At 36.6% G+C, this 16914-nt stretch overlaps 1 protein-coding gene across 6 annotated transcripts in view; it reads left to right on the top strand.

Moving 5' to 3' along the window:
* Positions 1-16914, top strand: part of LOC135698113 (phosphatase and actin regulator 4B-like) — a 540677-nt gene that overhangs the window by 208972 nt on the left and 314791 nt on the right. For 4 of the 6 annotated variants that reach the window (XM_065217986.1, XM_065217982.1, XM_065217981.1 and 1 more), the window contains exons 4-6: positions 2887-2985; positions 3340-3435; positions 12765-13403. In XM_065217986.1, the coding sequence (XP_065074058.1) occupies positions 2887-2985; positions 3340-3435; positions 12765-13403 (834 nt within the window). The remainder of the gene's footprint in view (positions 1-2886; positions 2986-3339; positions 3436-12764; positions 13404-16914) is intronic. The other 2 variants (XM_065217984.1, XM_065217985.1) reach the window with 2 other exon arrangements.

The following is a 16914-nucleotide window of genomic DNA, read 5'->3' as shown; positions in this document are numbered from 1 at the left end:
GAAAATTAGTGATTTATGGCAAAATTCAGTGAGCGTTTATAAACTTTATAAAACTTAAGGAAAATTGTAGAACTCAACTCAAAGGCAATTAAATCAATTTCAGTAAAAATGTGGGTTCTTTAAAAAACCCTAAGATCTTAAGGACAGTCTAGAGATGTTTAAGGAAATTGAGAAATATTTTGGGCAGTTTTAAAAACATCAAGAAACTCTAGACTATTGAAGAAGTTATGAATTTGTTTCGAAAATTGACAAATCTTGAGAACTTCAGTGAAAATCATAGAACTATATTAATTGTTTCATTGCGGGAGCTTAAAAAAGTTCCTGAAATTTCAGAATAACTTCGAAATCTTCAAAGAAATACAGAGATCTTCAGAAACATTTCGAGATCTTCATAAAAGTCTATGGAACTTAAGGGAAGATCCGAGAACTTCAGAAACTCATATGGACATTTCGGGAGCATTTCAAATAAGTTTAGTAAACCTTCAAAAACAAGGGGAATTTCAGGGGAGTTCAGTTCCATTAGTTGCACTAAATTAGCGAAAAATTACATGAAGTTACCAAATTTTCAGAGAATTTTAGAGATGTTAAGAAAACTATTGAGGTTTTCACATAGGTCGAGAAGTTCACGGAGGCTTAAAATTTGTTTGAATTAATCTCAATCAAATTCAGGGTAGTACAACAAGCTTCATGAAAACTGCAAACACTTTAGAGAAGTTTCGAGAACTTCAAGAAAGATATTGATCTCACTAAAAAGCTAAAGAAACAAACTTCAGGAAAGAACAGATATCCTCAGAGCAGAGATATTTCAGAGCAGCGAAATTACATAAATTTTCAAGAAGTTCAGAGAAATTCGGTGAATTGTTTAAACTTTAGAGAAGATTCTTGATCGTTAGTAAAATTGTGGAAACTTTAGGAAGTCCGAAAAAGTCTAGAGAAGTTAAAACAATTATGAGAAGCATTGTGATAATCAGGCTAGTTTTTCAAACTGCAAAAGAACTTCAAGGCAGTTTCATTAATTTCAGGAATATTTTGGGAACTTTCAAGTTGTTCTGAAGACCTCAGAATAGTTCATTACATATTCAATGGAGATTTCGCATGAAAATTCGCTTGGAGTTCTCCTCATCATTCGCTCGTATTCTTCCGAAACTCTCATGGAATTATTTCAGAAATTTACTTGGCACGCTTGTCTGAATTCTCTAAAAAATATCATAAGAATATAGTTAGAATACTTCTCGCAACTATCCTCTGAATTAGATTTTCTTTTAATTTTTCTAGGAATTAAAATTCTTCTCAGTACGAAATCCTATTTTTTCAACATGTACTTCATTTATAAAAGCTGTGCTTTAAAATATGAGCTAAATTGAGCTGCAAACATCATAATGTAGAGTGGTAAGCGTGATTGTCTCTCACCCCAAGGGGCTGGTTTCAATCCCAATCGGCGCCGCCGGAATTTTCTGAGCCACAAAATCTCTGATCATGCCTTGCTTCAGAAAGAAAGTAAATCCATTAGTCCCCGGTCCATGAGTTGATGGGTCGATAGGTAGGGTCCAGGTTTGGGAGCTGCCTTCCTGGCGTCGGTAGCATTGGTACTCAGAACGAAAAACAAGATCGACGGAAAACAAATCAAGGAAAAATAAAACCTACACGAAGATGAAAAACTACCCAAAATGAAGTACTTTTCCCTCAATTCCGGAGTTCAGGCCAATAACCCAAATTTGAGTAAATCGCATATAGTAGTTTCCATTTAACACCAGCAACAAAATTACCTACTCTTAAGTACCTTCTACCTAAAATTAAGCTTAATTCACATAAATTTGAGAATATGCAATTTACTCAAAAGTAACTTATTGGGCTGAACTATATCGTTGGGTCGAATCTCTCGTTTCCTGTTTTGACAACAATAACGAGTGCAAGTGAGAGGCTGAAGTTAATATTAAGTAAAAAGAACTCAAATTTGGGTTGTATTTTTTCTCCGTGTAGGTTTTGATATGATTTGTCATTTTAACACCATTCTAGTTCAGGCCGCTTGGGTTTGTATGTATTTGTTTGTGTGTGTGTGTGTGTGTGTGTGTGTTTGTGTTATCTTGGATTTTTTGTATGTTTTGGTGTATTATCTTAACGATGTTTGTGGGTCATTATGCGTGTTGTACGCTTTTTGGTGTTTTAGTATTTTGAAGGTAATTTTGGCTTGGTAATATGCATTTTTAATATTAATGGATCGTGGAAGTGCGTCGTAATCGAAGAAAGTCTGAAAACCGCTGTCTGGATGTTGCCTGAATCATTTTTAAGTATCCCTGAATTACTCTGGTGTTATGCGAGTTTCCCTTAGCCTCACCAAACTTCTTTGCAGATTTTTATTTTGTTTTTCTAGAGTTCACTTGAGCCACTGTAAAGGTTCTTATGAATTTCTTTGGGGTTTCTTAGACTTCTTTAATGTTAATTGAACTTTTCCGAACTTCATTAGAACTTCAGTTGTTAAGTTTGGAGATCTTTTGAGCAATTGAAAGGATCGAAAAATGTTTTCCTGAGATTTTCAAGAGACTTTGTAGGGGATCAAAGAGCATCAAAAGTGTTCAGAGAACTCTGGACGAGTTCGAGGTATACAAGGGGTGCTAATGGAACTTCAGACAAGCTGTTCTGAGCTAGCCCATCATTTAGAAAACGACTCAAAGTTACTTACAAGTAAACAACAACGATTTAAAATAAACCACGAAGCATATCTTGAAACCTAGTTTAGTTCAGTATAGTTAATTCAAAACCCATTTATCAGGTTGTTGGCTGTAAAGTTTCATAAAGATCACTATTTGTATATACCTTCGTTTTGCTATAGATTCGTTCATCTTCGATCATTCATCTTTCACTTTCTCCCATTTGTCACAATTGCAGCTTTAGAACGTAAAATATCAGTACGTGCCAATCGCGAAGAACTTGTACAAAAAGGCATTCTGCTGCCCGAGAGTCCAACGTCGGCGCTGTCCATAGCTGGTGAGTATCAATTTTCTCATTATTTTTTTTATTTAATCCTAGATCAACCTACTCTGTCAAAAATCGGGCTACCTAATTGCGGGTCAGTAAGATCTTTATCCACCGCACTTACCAACAGCTAATCATAAATTTCGCTCCACAATAAAGGTGCTTCTCTTCCCACTTCCCCATGATAGTTAGCTAGCATATCAACAGTGACTTGAAACTAAAACCCTTTTTTCAAAATTTTTATCTCATCTCCCGTTTTTCTCCCCATCCATGCACATTTCGGCCGCATACGAAATTATTAACGCTAACTGTACAAATCAAATCCAAACCAACAACAACAACAACAAATAAAAAAAAAACCTGAAGCCATTTGTATCAGTCCCACGGATTCGGTGACGTGGTCAACATCATCCCATAGACAGCTACAAACCTTCCATCAGCCGAACCACTATCGAAGCCAAAGTAAGTCTCGTTTGGGATTTGTAGCTGAAAAGCTCACCAAATAATAACACACATTCCTCGCTGTGTTTCTCTTCTCCTTCTTCTTATTCTTCTTCTTTGCCCTTCTGCTTCCCGTGCACACATACTCACATACACACACTCGCATACTTCACCTGTAAATAGCTATAAATTAGAGAGAGGTTCACTTTTCGAAGTGCTTCTTCGAGCCGGCGAGAGTTGTTGGGCTTTCACGCGTGTTATTTGTTTATATGTTCTGTGTGTTGTTATTTTTTTTCCTTCTGTTGTTTTCCACTCTTTTCTCCTTGTCTACTACAAGTGTTTTTTTCTTGCTGTTGTTTTGGTTACTCACCTCTTTCCATCGCACTTGCTTACTCCTTTTCTGTGGTATATCGAAAACAAACGACATGCAGCCACTATACCTACATATATCGTGATAAGGGCATGCGTAAGCCCAGGCTTATTGCTTTAGTCTATTAATATAAGTAGTGGGTGTTTTGCAGGTGTGTGTATGCGTAAAGTTGTTTTCCCTTTTTATCGTACTAAACACCCAAGTTAAATAGTAACACCATATTTATGCGGGCCTGTTGCCATAACAAATGTGATAACAAAAGCTTCAGTTCGCTTGTACACACGTATCAAGAGTAGGTTGAATCATGCCGCCCACCATTCATATTGAAATCATTCGATAGTTTTTGCCACCACCACCGGTTCTGCTTTGTACAACTATCAGCCTCCGTTCCAAGAACTTGGTAAGACGACCCACTAGCGAACGTCGTGTTTGCCTGTTCTTGCCGAAAGACATTGCTAATCATTCGGTATTCGAGACGTGATGAATTCCCCTTTTGCTTTAAGCAACTGTGAGGTCGTAGAAGCTTCGATTACTTTCGCATGGCATCACCGTTCGCGGTGGGAGTTTAGTGCATATTTATACAGGTGTGGTTCGGAGATGATCAGAATTTGGAATAACATTTACTTCTCTCAGCAAACAAGAGGTGATTTTTGCAAAGTCCTCATCTATAAAAGTCGTCATCGTTAAGGAACCAGAAATGATTTTGTGGTGGATACTGGGTTACAGTTAAGACTGAAAGTGAATAATTTTATTGATTTTGATTCCAGATGCTTTGCTTTTCTACTTGTGGAAAGAGCGATGTTTCCTCAATTGTCAGAATCCCTCAAATAATTACAGTCCAGCGCTGGTAGCGAGTCACTTTTTTCAAGCCCGTCACTAAAGTCACTTAGTGAGAGTGAATTTATTTCAAGATTGATCATTCTTTTTGCAGTGTGTAGGTTCTGATAGTCCAATCGATACTTACATGTTGTTTAAATTTTCGAACAATTCGAAAGTGTTGTGCTTCTATAGAACTTTGTCTGTTTACAGAGTGTCTACTCGTTTGGCTAAATAAAAATCCCTGGGTTTTCCAAGTTTTTCCAGAACTTTTACGGATAATTCCAGATTTATAATAATAAAACTATGTTTTAAATGCGTTTAAAATATGCTTTCTTTTTGGTAAAACAGCAACATCAATTATTGCAAACGGTTTTAAGACATGACAATCAGTTTTAAATAAACAGCTTTTGATTGTTAATCCATTTAATGTTGAAGTTTCACATTTATTTAATTTAGGTAAGTCTAAGATCTCAAAATATTCAATGTCTTGAAGTTTCTTATGAATGTGTACTCAAGATATTAAACATTTTCAAAGTGCCAGAATTAAGGAAAAGAAATTAAATGATTTATTTCAATTACCAACTTTATGAAAGAAGATAGAAATTTTCCGTGAAGTCCCATTAACTTCCCAACAATTCCAGGAACCTTTCTGAAGTTCTGAGGAATTAAAGAGAAAGCTGAGAATTTCAGTTGAGCTTCATAAACAAACTGCGGGAACATAAGGGAAGTCAACTTCCTAAAAATAAGAGGAACTTACTGGTGGAAGCTTCTTTTAGCTTCAGCTTCCTAAAAACTGCAGGAACCTCTATTAAGTTCCTAGAATTTCAGGGAACTTCATCCAGTGTCAAGAGAACTTCAGAGATGTATAGAACTTCAGGACAATTAAGGAAACTTTTAAGAAGTTCTTTGTACCTTAGAAATGCAGAAAACAGCTTAAAGATCTATAAGCGTGAGTTTATAAAAAAAACAGGATAGTTCCATGATGTGCTGAAAAAAAATCGAAAACCCTTACGATATTCTGTATATTTCAGGGAAGGTAGGGGAAATGAATGTAATGTCGGCCTAAATGTCCCCAATTTGGGCCCATACATATATTCAAAAATCGACTAAATTTTCAATAGCGACCAAAAATATCCATTAGTAGGGAAGAGCGCTACTTCGTCGTAATCGCTCATTTCCGTTCTATCGAGCAGAAATCATCAATAAGATCACTGATTTTACCGTGCACAAATCAATAATTCGTTTGTTCCGATCCGTTAGTTCATAAGCCACAACATGAAGCCTATTATAGCGCACTGTATGAATATTTCCACTCATTGTTCTCAAAACAAAAGAAGCGCTCCTAGCGAATCCCCTTTTTCTACGTTTATCAGTAGGACGAATAAAATCTAATGACGTTTCAATGCGTTAGGACGGAATTGAAACTCGTAGGACGAATTTAGAATCAAGAAGCAGTGTTAGATTTTTAATAATATCTCAACATTGTTTGAATCTTTATAAAATTATTTTTGATGAAAACATTCCATGTTTTGTTCAAACCCTTTTAAAAAAGAGAGGTAAAGTGCGAGATGTGCTTAGTAGGACGGAAATTAGATCAAAAACCCTACCATCCCAATGACGCATTCATCTAGAAAAAATTGATAAAAAGCAGATTTTTAGCGATGGGCCCAATCTTAGATCCATAAGCCAACATTAGAAGCCATTTCCTCTACATATACTTTCATAGAATTTATGAAAACGTCAGAAATATTTCAGGAACTTCACAGAAGTCCAAAGAGTTTCAGGGAAGTTTAAAGGTGCTTACGAAAATTCCATTTATTCCAGAGCAGATCTTCAATAGTATTGAGAGCTTCAGGGAACCTCTGAGAACATCAAGACATATCAGAGAATCAAAAGGCAGTTCATTAAATTTCAAGAAAATTGGAGGAACCTTTAAGAAGTTTCGGGAAGCTCAAGGAATTTCCGGAAAATTTAACAATGCTCCGAGACAATTTCTCGAACGCAATAAAAATTATATGAACATCCGAAAAATGTGAGAGTATTTTTTAAGGGTGTTATATTATGGACATTTCAAGAACATTAAACAATGTAGAACATTTAGCTAAGTTGATTGGAGAACATCAACGAAGTTCCATTAATGAAAAAATGCGAAAACTTATAGCAATCACCGATATCGTCAAGAAATTTCAAAGAACTTTTAAGAAATTTAGATAGAAAAGTTCTGAGTACTTCGAGGACGATAACTTTATAAAATTTCCATTAATTTTAGCAAATTTGCAGCGACTTACAATTAGTTCCGTAGAATTATGAGATATTTCTAGAGTTCAATGGTTGACTCGTAAACCTCAGAAATGTCAGGGTATTATGAATATATATATCTGAAATTTTTCTGGAAGATTAAACAAGTTTAGAAAACTTCTGGTAAGCATAGAAAACTTCAGGGATGTCCAGATAAGTTCAGGGAAAATGAGTGTTAAGGCAAAGTACCGTGAGCAAAAATCAATTACTCTTAGTTAAATTGTGGGTTCTTATAAACAATATTGAGAAATTCATAGCAGTCAAGAGAACTTTAAGGAAAATCAGAAATATTTTGGGCAGTCTTAATAATATCAAGAAAGTCTAGACTATTGAAGGAGTTAAGAATTAGTGTACATAGTTTAAGGGCAGTTCCAGCTCAGAAAAATCTTTTAACACTTCTGAGAAATCTTTTAACTCTGAACTCAAACTTACCTGAAGCTTCTATGGAACTCTTTCATTATTATTATTATTTGTTTATTTGGTTCTACATGAACAGACTGGGTTTAGTCCTAATGATGGATTAAGCAATACTAAGAAATACAATATAGTCAAGAAGTAACAAGCTGTAAAGGCCGTTAAGTCCAACTTAATTCCTAATTCTTAAAAATATATCACGGAATCTCTGACGCAGCGTCTCGCGTGCCAAGTGAAAATCAAATAAGGAAGCAACGTGATTGAAAACCCTTTGTAGCCCATTGACCATACGAACTATAGTTTGTACGACGAAAAGGTATCCTCAGCTTTGCGTTGTTACGGAGTGCTCGTGGTTGAACGTTAACGTCGATTTGTTGTAGAATAGAATGACAATCGCTTCTGATCTGTAGAATGTCTGCCACAAACAGGGCCCTTGTCGAATCTCTTCGACTCCACAAAGGATCTAGGTGAATTAACAGGCACCGACTTTCGTAGCTTGGAAGGCGATGAGGATCCCTCCAAGGCAATCGTCTAAGGGCAAACCACATGAATCGTCGTTGAATAGACTCTATTCTTTGTACACTGTTTTGGTAATTGGGATGTCATACAGGGCAGTAGTATTCTAACACCGACCGGACGAGGGAGCAGTAAAGCGACTTCAAACAGTAGATGTCTGTGAAACTTTTATTATCGTTATTGTTGTCAAAAAAGGAACGAGAGGTTCGACCCAACGATATAGTTCAGCCCAATAAGTTACTTTTGAGTAAATTGCATATTCTCAAATTTACGTGAATTAAACTTAATTGGATAGAATATACTAAGTACTACTAGGTAGAGTAAGTATTTTTTTTTGCTGGTGCTAAATGGAAACTACTATATGCGATTTACTCAAATTTAGGTTTTTGGGCTGAACCCGGGAATTCAGGGAAAAAATACTTAATTTTGGGTAGTTATCCGTGTACACTTTTAGCTATACGAATTCTAGAGTCCTTTTTGATTGGGTCGTATGTAACATTCTTGTCAATCAGAGAGATGGGGTGTTTTGTTTTGGTGAACAAAAAATTGTTTCTATTTTCAATGAGATGAATAATACTTTCATAATTCCCATTAATTAACATCTCAGGAGTGTTGCTATCAACTGAGTAAGGTATTGATAACGTTCCTGTTGAAAAACAAACGTTTTTTAACCAATCAATATTATACGACCTTTTGCATGCCGTGTTTTTACATTCGACCGTGCGCTTTTTAGCGGTTAAAAAAAATGTATTATGTAATTACTCACGAAAAGCGTAGTTATCATTTTATAGACCACCCACAACCGTTTTAGATTGAATATTTGCTAAATTTGCAAACAACAGGTATTCTGTACAGCTTTTACGCTTCTGTCAACTGTGTTACATACGACGATTGACACCCCATAGAAGTTAGGTGTCGTATGTAACATTGAGCTATGTTTTGGTCAGTTGACACACAAATAGTTTTTTGATGAGAAAATGAAACAGAAATGAGGTAGCGGGCCCAAATTTTGCCTTTAGAAAGAGTAATCAGAGTAGCGTCTAGTAGCATTAAAATGTCAATTTGTTTACGTTTGTTACATACAACCCACTCAAAAAGGACCCTTGAATTAGTAAAAGTGACTCGCTCTCTGAGTAAGTTAACTTTAAATTTTCTTTCGCTTTGAAATATTTTTAGATCACATTCAACTGTGCGGACATCAACCATCATTCATCTCATAATCGACATGGTTAATGAGAGTAACTCAGTGACCGAATCGGTTTTACTCAGTTGTATATAGAAACGCCTTAAAATCACACAGCCGCAGAATCTAACACAAATTGCGGGCTCCGTTTACTCACTTTCGCTAAAGCTACGCACTGAAAACTAATCTCCTCAGAGAGTGAATCACTTCTACTCATTCGTGTGAAGATATTTCTTAAAGCGTAGGCTATTCATGCTTCTGTGTGACATACGCTTTTATACATTTCTCCATACGAAGAGTAAAAGTGACTCACAACTGAGTAAAATTGACTCACTCTCTGAGCTAGTTTCGTTTTCAGTCAGATTACTCACGTGCACGGCCGTGGAACCGAACTCATATAGAGGTTCCGTTTACTCAAATTTGCCAAAAAACGTACACAGCTGATTAAACCTCCTAAAATTTGAGTTTCGTTCACTCAAATTCGTTAAAACATAGGTTACTAACATACTGAGTAACATTATTCTTAATTTTCCAGGAAAAACTATTCGAATATCGAGAGAGTTTTCACGAAGTCTGAGTAAAATTTTCATCGATTTTTCTCATATTCGAGCAGTTTTTTGAGGAAAAGCGAGCACAATTTTACTGAGTCTATGAGCAACAGGTTTTTGCGATTTTGAGTGATAAATCATTTAATTTAAAGGTCGGTTATTCAGTCTATTAGTGATCACGTAGATCGAATTTTAGTACACGGAACCAATATATGAGTTAGATTCAACGGTCGTGTAGATAGAGTAAAAATCTGCTTGAATTTGAAAAAAAAAATACACAGCTGAGAGTAAGTCAGTAACTGAGTCGAATTCAACTCAAAATTTCCAGGAAAAAACTGCTTGAATATGAGGAAAATCCACCGAAATCTTACTCAATCTAGGAGTATACGGATAGACGAGTGAAATATCTCTCAATTTACTTCATATTCACAAAGTTTTTCCTGGAAAATCGGGGAAAATTTTACTTGTTCACTGAGTAACGTCGCTTTTTGCTATTTTCAGTCAAATTCGACCTAATTTTGAGTTATTATCATTGGCCGAGTATACCTCCCTCATATTTGAGCAAAATTTAGTCAAACAAAAATTTTGTTTCTCAGTCTATGAGTAACCATGGATTTAGAGCAGTTCCAGGCCAAATAGGATAAACAAATATAAATTTTGACTCGATCACCTCCGAATTGCATGAAACTTTGCAGAATTCTATGTTATGGGCAATCATTCACATTTTTTTAAAAATTCGGCCATTTTGGATCTTATATTTTATTTTTCAAAATGGTGTCTTTTACATTTTGTAATAAGTTGTAGCACAATAACGTCACTGCTGTTCGAAATGACGTGGACAGTGTTAAAGATGCCATTTTGAATTAAAATACAGCATCAAAAATGGCAAAATTTTCGTAAAAATGTTTATGATTGCCTATAACGCTATAACACACAAGTATGCTTTTTTTTTTGCATATCTGATATGGTCTAGTTTTTTTCAATTCGTAATTTTCGTAGAACTGCTCTTTAGTGAGTGTGAGTAAACGGAACTCACAATTTGTGTTAAACTCAATGGCCATGTATACTACTGAGTAATGGTTACTCTCTCACTGAGTTAGCCTCAGCGGCCGTGTATTTGTCCATCTACAATGTAACACCTCTAACACTTGCACTTCACACGGCCGATGAGAGTACAATGGAAACGAAACTAACTCAGAGAGTGAGTCACTTTTACTCAGTTATGAGTAACTGAGAAATTTATAAAAGCGTACACGGCGATTTTTTTTTAAAGCTTTATTAAAGAGATACACGGCGAATGAGAACACCCCAAATTTGAGTTTAGTTCACTCATAATCGCCAAAAGTGCAGGAACTCAGCGGTGAGTAAATTTGCCTCATGTTTTCCCAGGTTTTCCCAGGATTTTCCAGGGAAAAATTCCGAATTTGAGAAAAGTAAAGATTGGATTCACTCAGTCTATTGGTAGACAAATTTTACTCATCGCTGAGTTCCTGCACTTTTGGCGATTATGAGTTAACTAAACTCAAAATTGGGTTGTTCTCATGCGCCGTGTAGGTCACACCGAGCCTCCGCTTTTAGAAATTGCTCCATACGAATGAGTTAAAGTGACTCACTCTCTGAGTAAGATATTTTTTTTTGCAGTAACTAAGTCGAATTCATCTCAAATTGGTGAAAAGTAAGGTTACTCAGTGGGTGAGTAACATTTTCCCACTTTTCCGAGAAAAACTGCTTCAATATGAAGAAATTGCACACGGCCAATGAGAACAAACAAAATTTCAGTTTAATTTACTCATAATCGTCAAAAAGGCAGGAACTCAGCGATGACTAAATTTGTCTCATGTTTTCCTGTGGAAAACTTCAAAAATCTGCTGGAAAATGAGGATAATTGACGAAAATTAAACAATCAAATTTGGGTCGTTATCATTGGCAGTACACGGAGTTTAACTCAAAATTGAATTCAATTTAACTCAAATTGCAAAAAGTTGAGTACTCAGTGAATGAGTAAAATGTTCATAGATTTTCCAGGGAAAACTTTTTAATATGAAGAAAATTGATATATTTTTCACTCAGTCTATTAGTATACTCCTAGAATAAGTGAAATTTTGGTCGGTTTACCCCAAAAACAGGTTATCTACCATATATTTCCACTTAATAATTTTTTTGTATTCATGACAGATACGTTTTTCGACTACAATGTGCAGTGTCACATTTAAGCAGTTTTTCCTGGAAAAGTGAGGAATATTTTACTCACTCACTGAGTAACTTCACATTGTGTAATTTTGAGTTCAATCCGACACAGTTACTGAGTTATTTTCATCTGCCGTGCAGTCGAGGAAAATACTATGAAATTTTTTACGATTTTCCTCATTCCAGAAGGTTTTCCTGGAAAAACTAGGAAAATTTTACTCATTTTCTGAGGAACCCCACTTTTTGTAGTTAGTTGAATTTGATTCAATTTAGTGGTACTCTCATTGGCCGTGCATTTTCTGACTAGCATGGATCACATATCACTGACACCATACACCTTCCTCTAGTCGTCACCAGGTGGTAGTGTAGATTCACTTTTAGATGATGTTACCGCACGTTATGTGTTACTTAGATGATTGATTACAGGTATCACTGAAAAGGAAACTTAATCAGAAAGTTAGTTACTTTTACTCATTCGTATGGACGAATTTATGAAAGCGTAGTTTACTCATGTGCTGAGTGGCCTACGTTTTTATAGATGTTTCCATAAGAATGAGTACAAGTGACTCACTCTCTGAGCTAGTCTCGTTTTTAGATGGACGAAACGCTCCTTAAGCCCCGAAAAAAAAAATGCGCTTTTACTGAGGCGCGGAGCAACGGCCAAGCGTCTCGAATGAACTTCCAAACGAAATTTCTTTTAGAATCTGCTTCTGGAAACCTTAGAAGCTTCTTTTAAGATGTTCTTCAGAAGCTTCCTTTGAAATATTCCTTCAGAATCTTCCTAAGAAGCTTCGTTTAGAAGTTGTTTCTTTAGCTTCATCTTTTAGTAGCTTATTATAGAGACGTGCCCGTCGCTCCGCTCCTCCAACTAAAAAACACGGATAAAAGAGCACTTTTCCATAATTTAAGGAGCATTTTCTCATTGATTATATACTGGTGGTGAAGCATTAGTAACGCCATGCGTTCAATTCAAAATTTTGAAAATACGTTTCTTTCCCATGCTTTTGTATTCCAGACGAAGAACAATATACCATCTACAACTCAGTGAACGGAACCAATGCATCCGTCCTGCCAAACCTAGCCAACACTTCGGCATCATCGTTAGCGTCAGCATCAGCAGTAGTACCAAATACTAGCATAACCAACAATGTGCCTTTATCACAATCGGCTCAACAGATTAGCAGCAGTGCTGCGCTCAGCAACAACAGTAGTAGCAACAACAACAACAACAACAACAACATCAATAACAACAACAACAGCAACAACAACAACAACAACAGCAGCAACAATAACAACAACATCAATAATAGCATCAATAGTAGTAGTAGTGGCGGTCCGCTGAGTTTATCGGCCATCCTATCCGGATCGCTCGGACCATCGCAACCCAGTGGGCCCGGGAGTGGTGGTAACAATTCGGTTATCGGTGCAAATATGATAAGCGGTGGTACCGCCGGTCAAGCCTTGGCCAGCATACTGACCGGCAGTAGCGGCACCAGTATAGGTGGTGGTTCCGGAATGGTTGCCGGAGGTGCACTGTCACATTCACAGTCGGCGCATCAGATAGGGGTGAACCCGATGTCCCAGCATCAGGCCCTTCAGCAGCAGCTGCAGCAGCACTTTGCCAACGTTGCCAACAGCGGTAGCAGTAGTTTAGGTGAGTCACATTTTCTTTGTTTCATATGATTCTCTAGTAAATGAGTTTTTCTTTGCCTTTACACACGGTGAGGGCCGACGAACAGTAGAGAAAATGTGGGAAAAATTAATTTTAAACCACGCTGGACATTGCTTCCGGCGGTAGAAGCTAGAGCTGTCAGCCTGTAAGCTTTTGTTCGGAAATGTACTGGATGTCGCGGACAGCGGAAATAATTAACATTCGAGTATTAGCCTTGGGGCCATAGTTGTCGACAACTGAGTTAGTGATTCTTTTGTTATGCGTCTTATTATCCTTCCTAATGGGTCACCGAGTTCATTGATCTAATCTCTTGAAAGCCGCCCAACCTCATTCCTAATTTGATTAAAATGATGCGTGTGACCTAACACGCTTACTGGCTGGCTTTTCTGGCCGTTCTTATTCCCCAATATTCATGTTTTCTCTTCGTATCGCTTCTGAGCGCGAAGTGCATTCCTTGGTACAGAGAAAATTCCAAATACTTGCATGCATTCTCACATTGCCCGTGGAAACAAGTAACCAACACATTCTCTCGAAGGGGGCGTACTACACCACCCAACTAAGGCTTTTTAAGAAAATGACAAAGCGGGTTGTTGCTGTGCTGTTTTGCCAACAACAGCAATACCTTTTGCGGACGGGGGGCAACGGAAAGCTGCCGTCCGATGTGCTGCTAGGAGGGAAACAAAATATTTTCCTTTCGTTTTCTGTGTCGTTCTCTGGGTGGGTGAAGGTATGGTAGGTATGGTGGAAAATGCCAAAGCCCAAGAAAGAGCGCGCGCTTCCCGGCTGGCGCATGTGTCGGCCAGCAGCAGCACCGTTCTAAGTGGTGGTGAGTGTTTCTTCTGCCATAATAATTTGGATGATGAGGGGGTTTGTTTTTCCGAGCGGAGTCATCTCCTGGTATGAGCAGTGATGGAAGTTCCCGGATTGGGATATTTTATTTTGAAATTCCTGGATGCTGTCATGAATTTTATACAGTACGGGTCCGATTTTAGCAACACACATTTTTTGACTTATATGCTTTCCACAAATTTTAATGATAATAAAACGCAGTGTCAACATTTTAAAGGAGCGTAATGGCTTTTGTAAATTTTGATTTAGCCGTCGATTTCTCGCTAATAAAAGCTTACGCATGAAAATTAATAAAACCAACAGGTAGAGGAATGCTGCCTCTACGAGCTAGCCATGTTAATTTGGAGGGGTGATCTTTAATTCGCTTAACATCGACGGTTAAACCATGGTTTACTAATGCAGTTACGCCCCTTTGAAATGTTGACACTGAACTAGTTAAATCGTTAAAATAAAACAGAATACAATGCTCATAAGTTGTACTGTTAAATTATCCAATACAAATAAAATAAAGGTAATCGACCAAACAATTTATGGAAAATTGAACTTCTACAAAAAAAAATCCAATAGGTTGTCTTTACTATATAAAAAAAACTGTTTTTCCTCGATCAAATCCTAGGCTATAACCATAAAATATATTGTTCTTCTATTGTACGATTTTTGTACTGGAGAAATATTTCAGGTATATATTTCATACCAACGACGAGATCGACTCAAATAGTGGTTTTTCACTCAAAATCGCAGAAACGTAGGTTGCTCATAGACTGAGTAAAATTTTCCTCGCTGTTCCTCAAAAATCAGTCTAGGAGTATACTCTGAGAGAATAGACTGAGTGAATCCTTTCTCTCGATTTGCCTCATATTCAACAAGTTTTTGCTGCAGGGCTAATGTGATGAAACCAAATTTAAGTTCAGTTTACTCATAATCGCTAAAAGTGGAGAAATTCAGCGATGAGTAAATTTGCCTCATGTTTTCCTGTGGAAAACCTAAAAAATCTGCCGGAAAATGAGGAAAATTGACAAACATTTGACTCAGTCTAGCAGTAGTACCGATAGACTGAGTGAATCCAATCTTTACTTTTCTCATATTAGGGATTTTTTTTCCTGGGCAGACCTGGAAATTTACTCATCGCTGAGTTCCTGTACTTTTTGTGATTTATGAGATTGAGGAAAATTTTACTCAGCCTATGAGTAACCTACGTTTTTGCGAATTTGAGTGAACGAAACTAAAATTTGAGTTGGTTTAATCCAGGCCAGTGACAAGACCTATACTAACAGCAGCGTTTGACAGTAGGCAGCATGTCCCGGGCTCAAATTGTTTATTTTGCTGTGCTGTGCCCGCTGTCACAGTATAACATGTTGCCTACGCGCCTGTTACTGGGCTGGTTTAATCGCCCATAAGTCATCTGCCTCTGCAAGCACACGGACGATGAGATCGACTCAAAATTGAGTTGAATTCGACTCAATTTTGCAAACTGTTGAACTACTCAATGGTGTAGGCAGGCTTAGAAATAGGATGGGGGGGGGGTCAATTTTTATGATGGACGATTAGTTCAGAACGTCATTAGGCCGAACGTGATAAGCTCGAGGATACTAGGTCAAATAAGTCATTTTACCGAAATTGAAACTTCTGTCAAACTGCGTAAGTATTTTTCAAATTTGCGCCGGCAAATATCGATAAGAATGTTTGCTTTTTTTCCGGAATTATTAAAATTTTCCCGGTTGAGCGATATACATTTAAATTGTTCACTAAACGAAATGCGATTGAGCCGAAAGGATCGGTAGGTAAGATGAGTTATTAAAAACTCGTATATTTCTTCAGAGCGAATTTCTTTAGAATTTCTCATGAATTATCTTCAAAACCATTACCCTCCACAAAGGTATTTTCAAAATAATCGCTCTGAGACCTTGAAATTTTCTGTATAACAGTTCGAAAATTCTATGCAGGATATTCCTAGCGCATGAAATTCAAATAAGGATAACATCTTATTTTAAATTATACTTTCGAAAATTCACGAATTTATTATAGAATTGTGAAAGAAAGTAATTTTATAATAAATTCGATTGAATTCTCCATAGAAATTTCATGTAATGCACATTAGAGAAGTTTTGAAATTCTGTTCTTCTATTCTTCTCGAAATACCTTTGGAATATATTTCCTCAATATTCTTCTCAGGGTTCTCTTGCAACTCTCTTTAGAATTCATTTGAAAATATTTTTAGAAGTATCATGTAATTTATCCTAGACATATTTTGAAACTATCCTCGAATTAAATATTGTTGGAATTTTTTTTTAATTATCGTCAGATATCTTCAGACATTCTTCTCAGAACTATTTTTTGTTTTTTAATTAATTATCCCATAATCGAATTTTACTCAGAACAGCTAACAAATTCAACCTATGAAATCGCCAAAAAATGTATCTGGATTTTGCCTCGCAATTGCCTTGCAACTCTTTCATCTAATTGACTTGGAGTTCTAATCAATACACTCTCTTATAGTTCATTTCAAAACAACCTAGAAATTTATCTCTGAAATACTTTGGAGTAATTTTTAGATTTTGTAAATATCTCTTCAAAATTCCTTTGGAGGTTTCTTCGATTTTTTAAAAGTCCTTCAAAGTGACTGCATCGGGAAAATTGAGTCTAG

This window comes from Ochlerotatus camptorhynchus, unplaced genomic scaffold (genome assembly GCF_037179485.1).
Source record: "Ochlerotatus camptorhynchus isolate MF236.1 unplaced genomic scaffold, CSIRO-AGI_Acam_v1.1 ptg000082l, whole genome shotgun sequence".
Taxonomy (NCBI): Eukaryota; Metazoa; Arthropoda; class Insecta; order Diptera; family Culicidae; genus Ochlerotatus; species Ochlerotatus camptorhynchus.
Note: the sequence above shows the minus strand (reverse complement) of the source record. Positions and strands in the feature narration are given on the sequence as shown.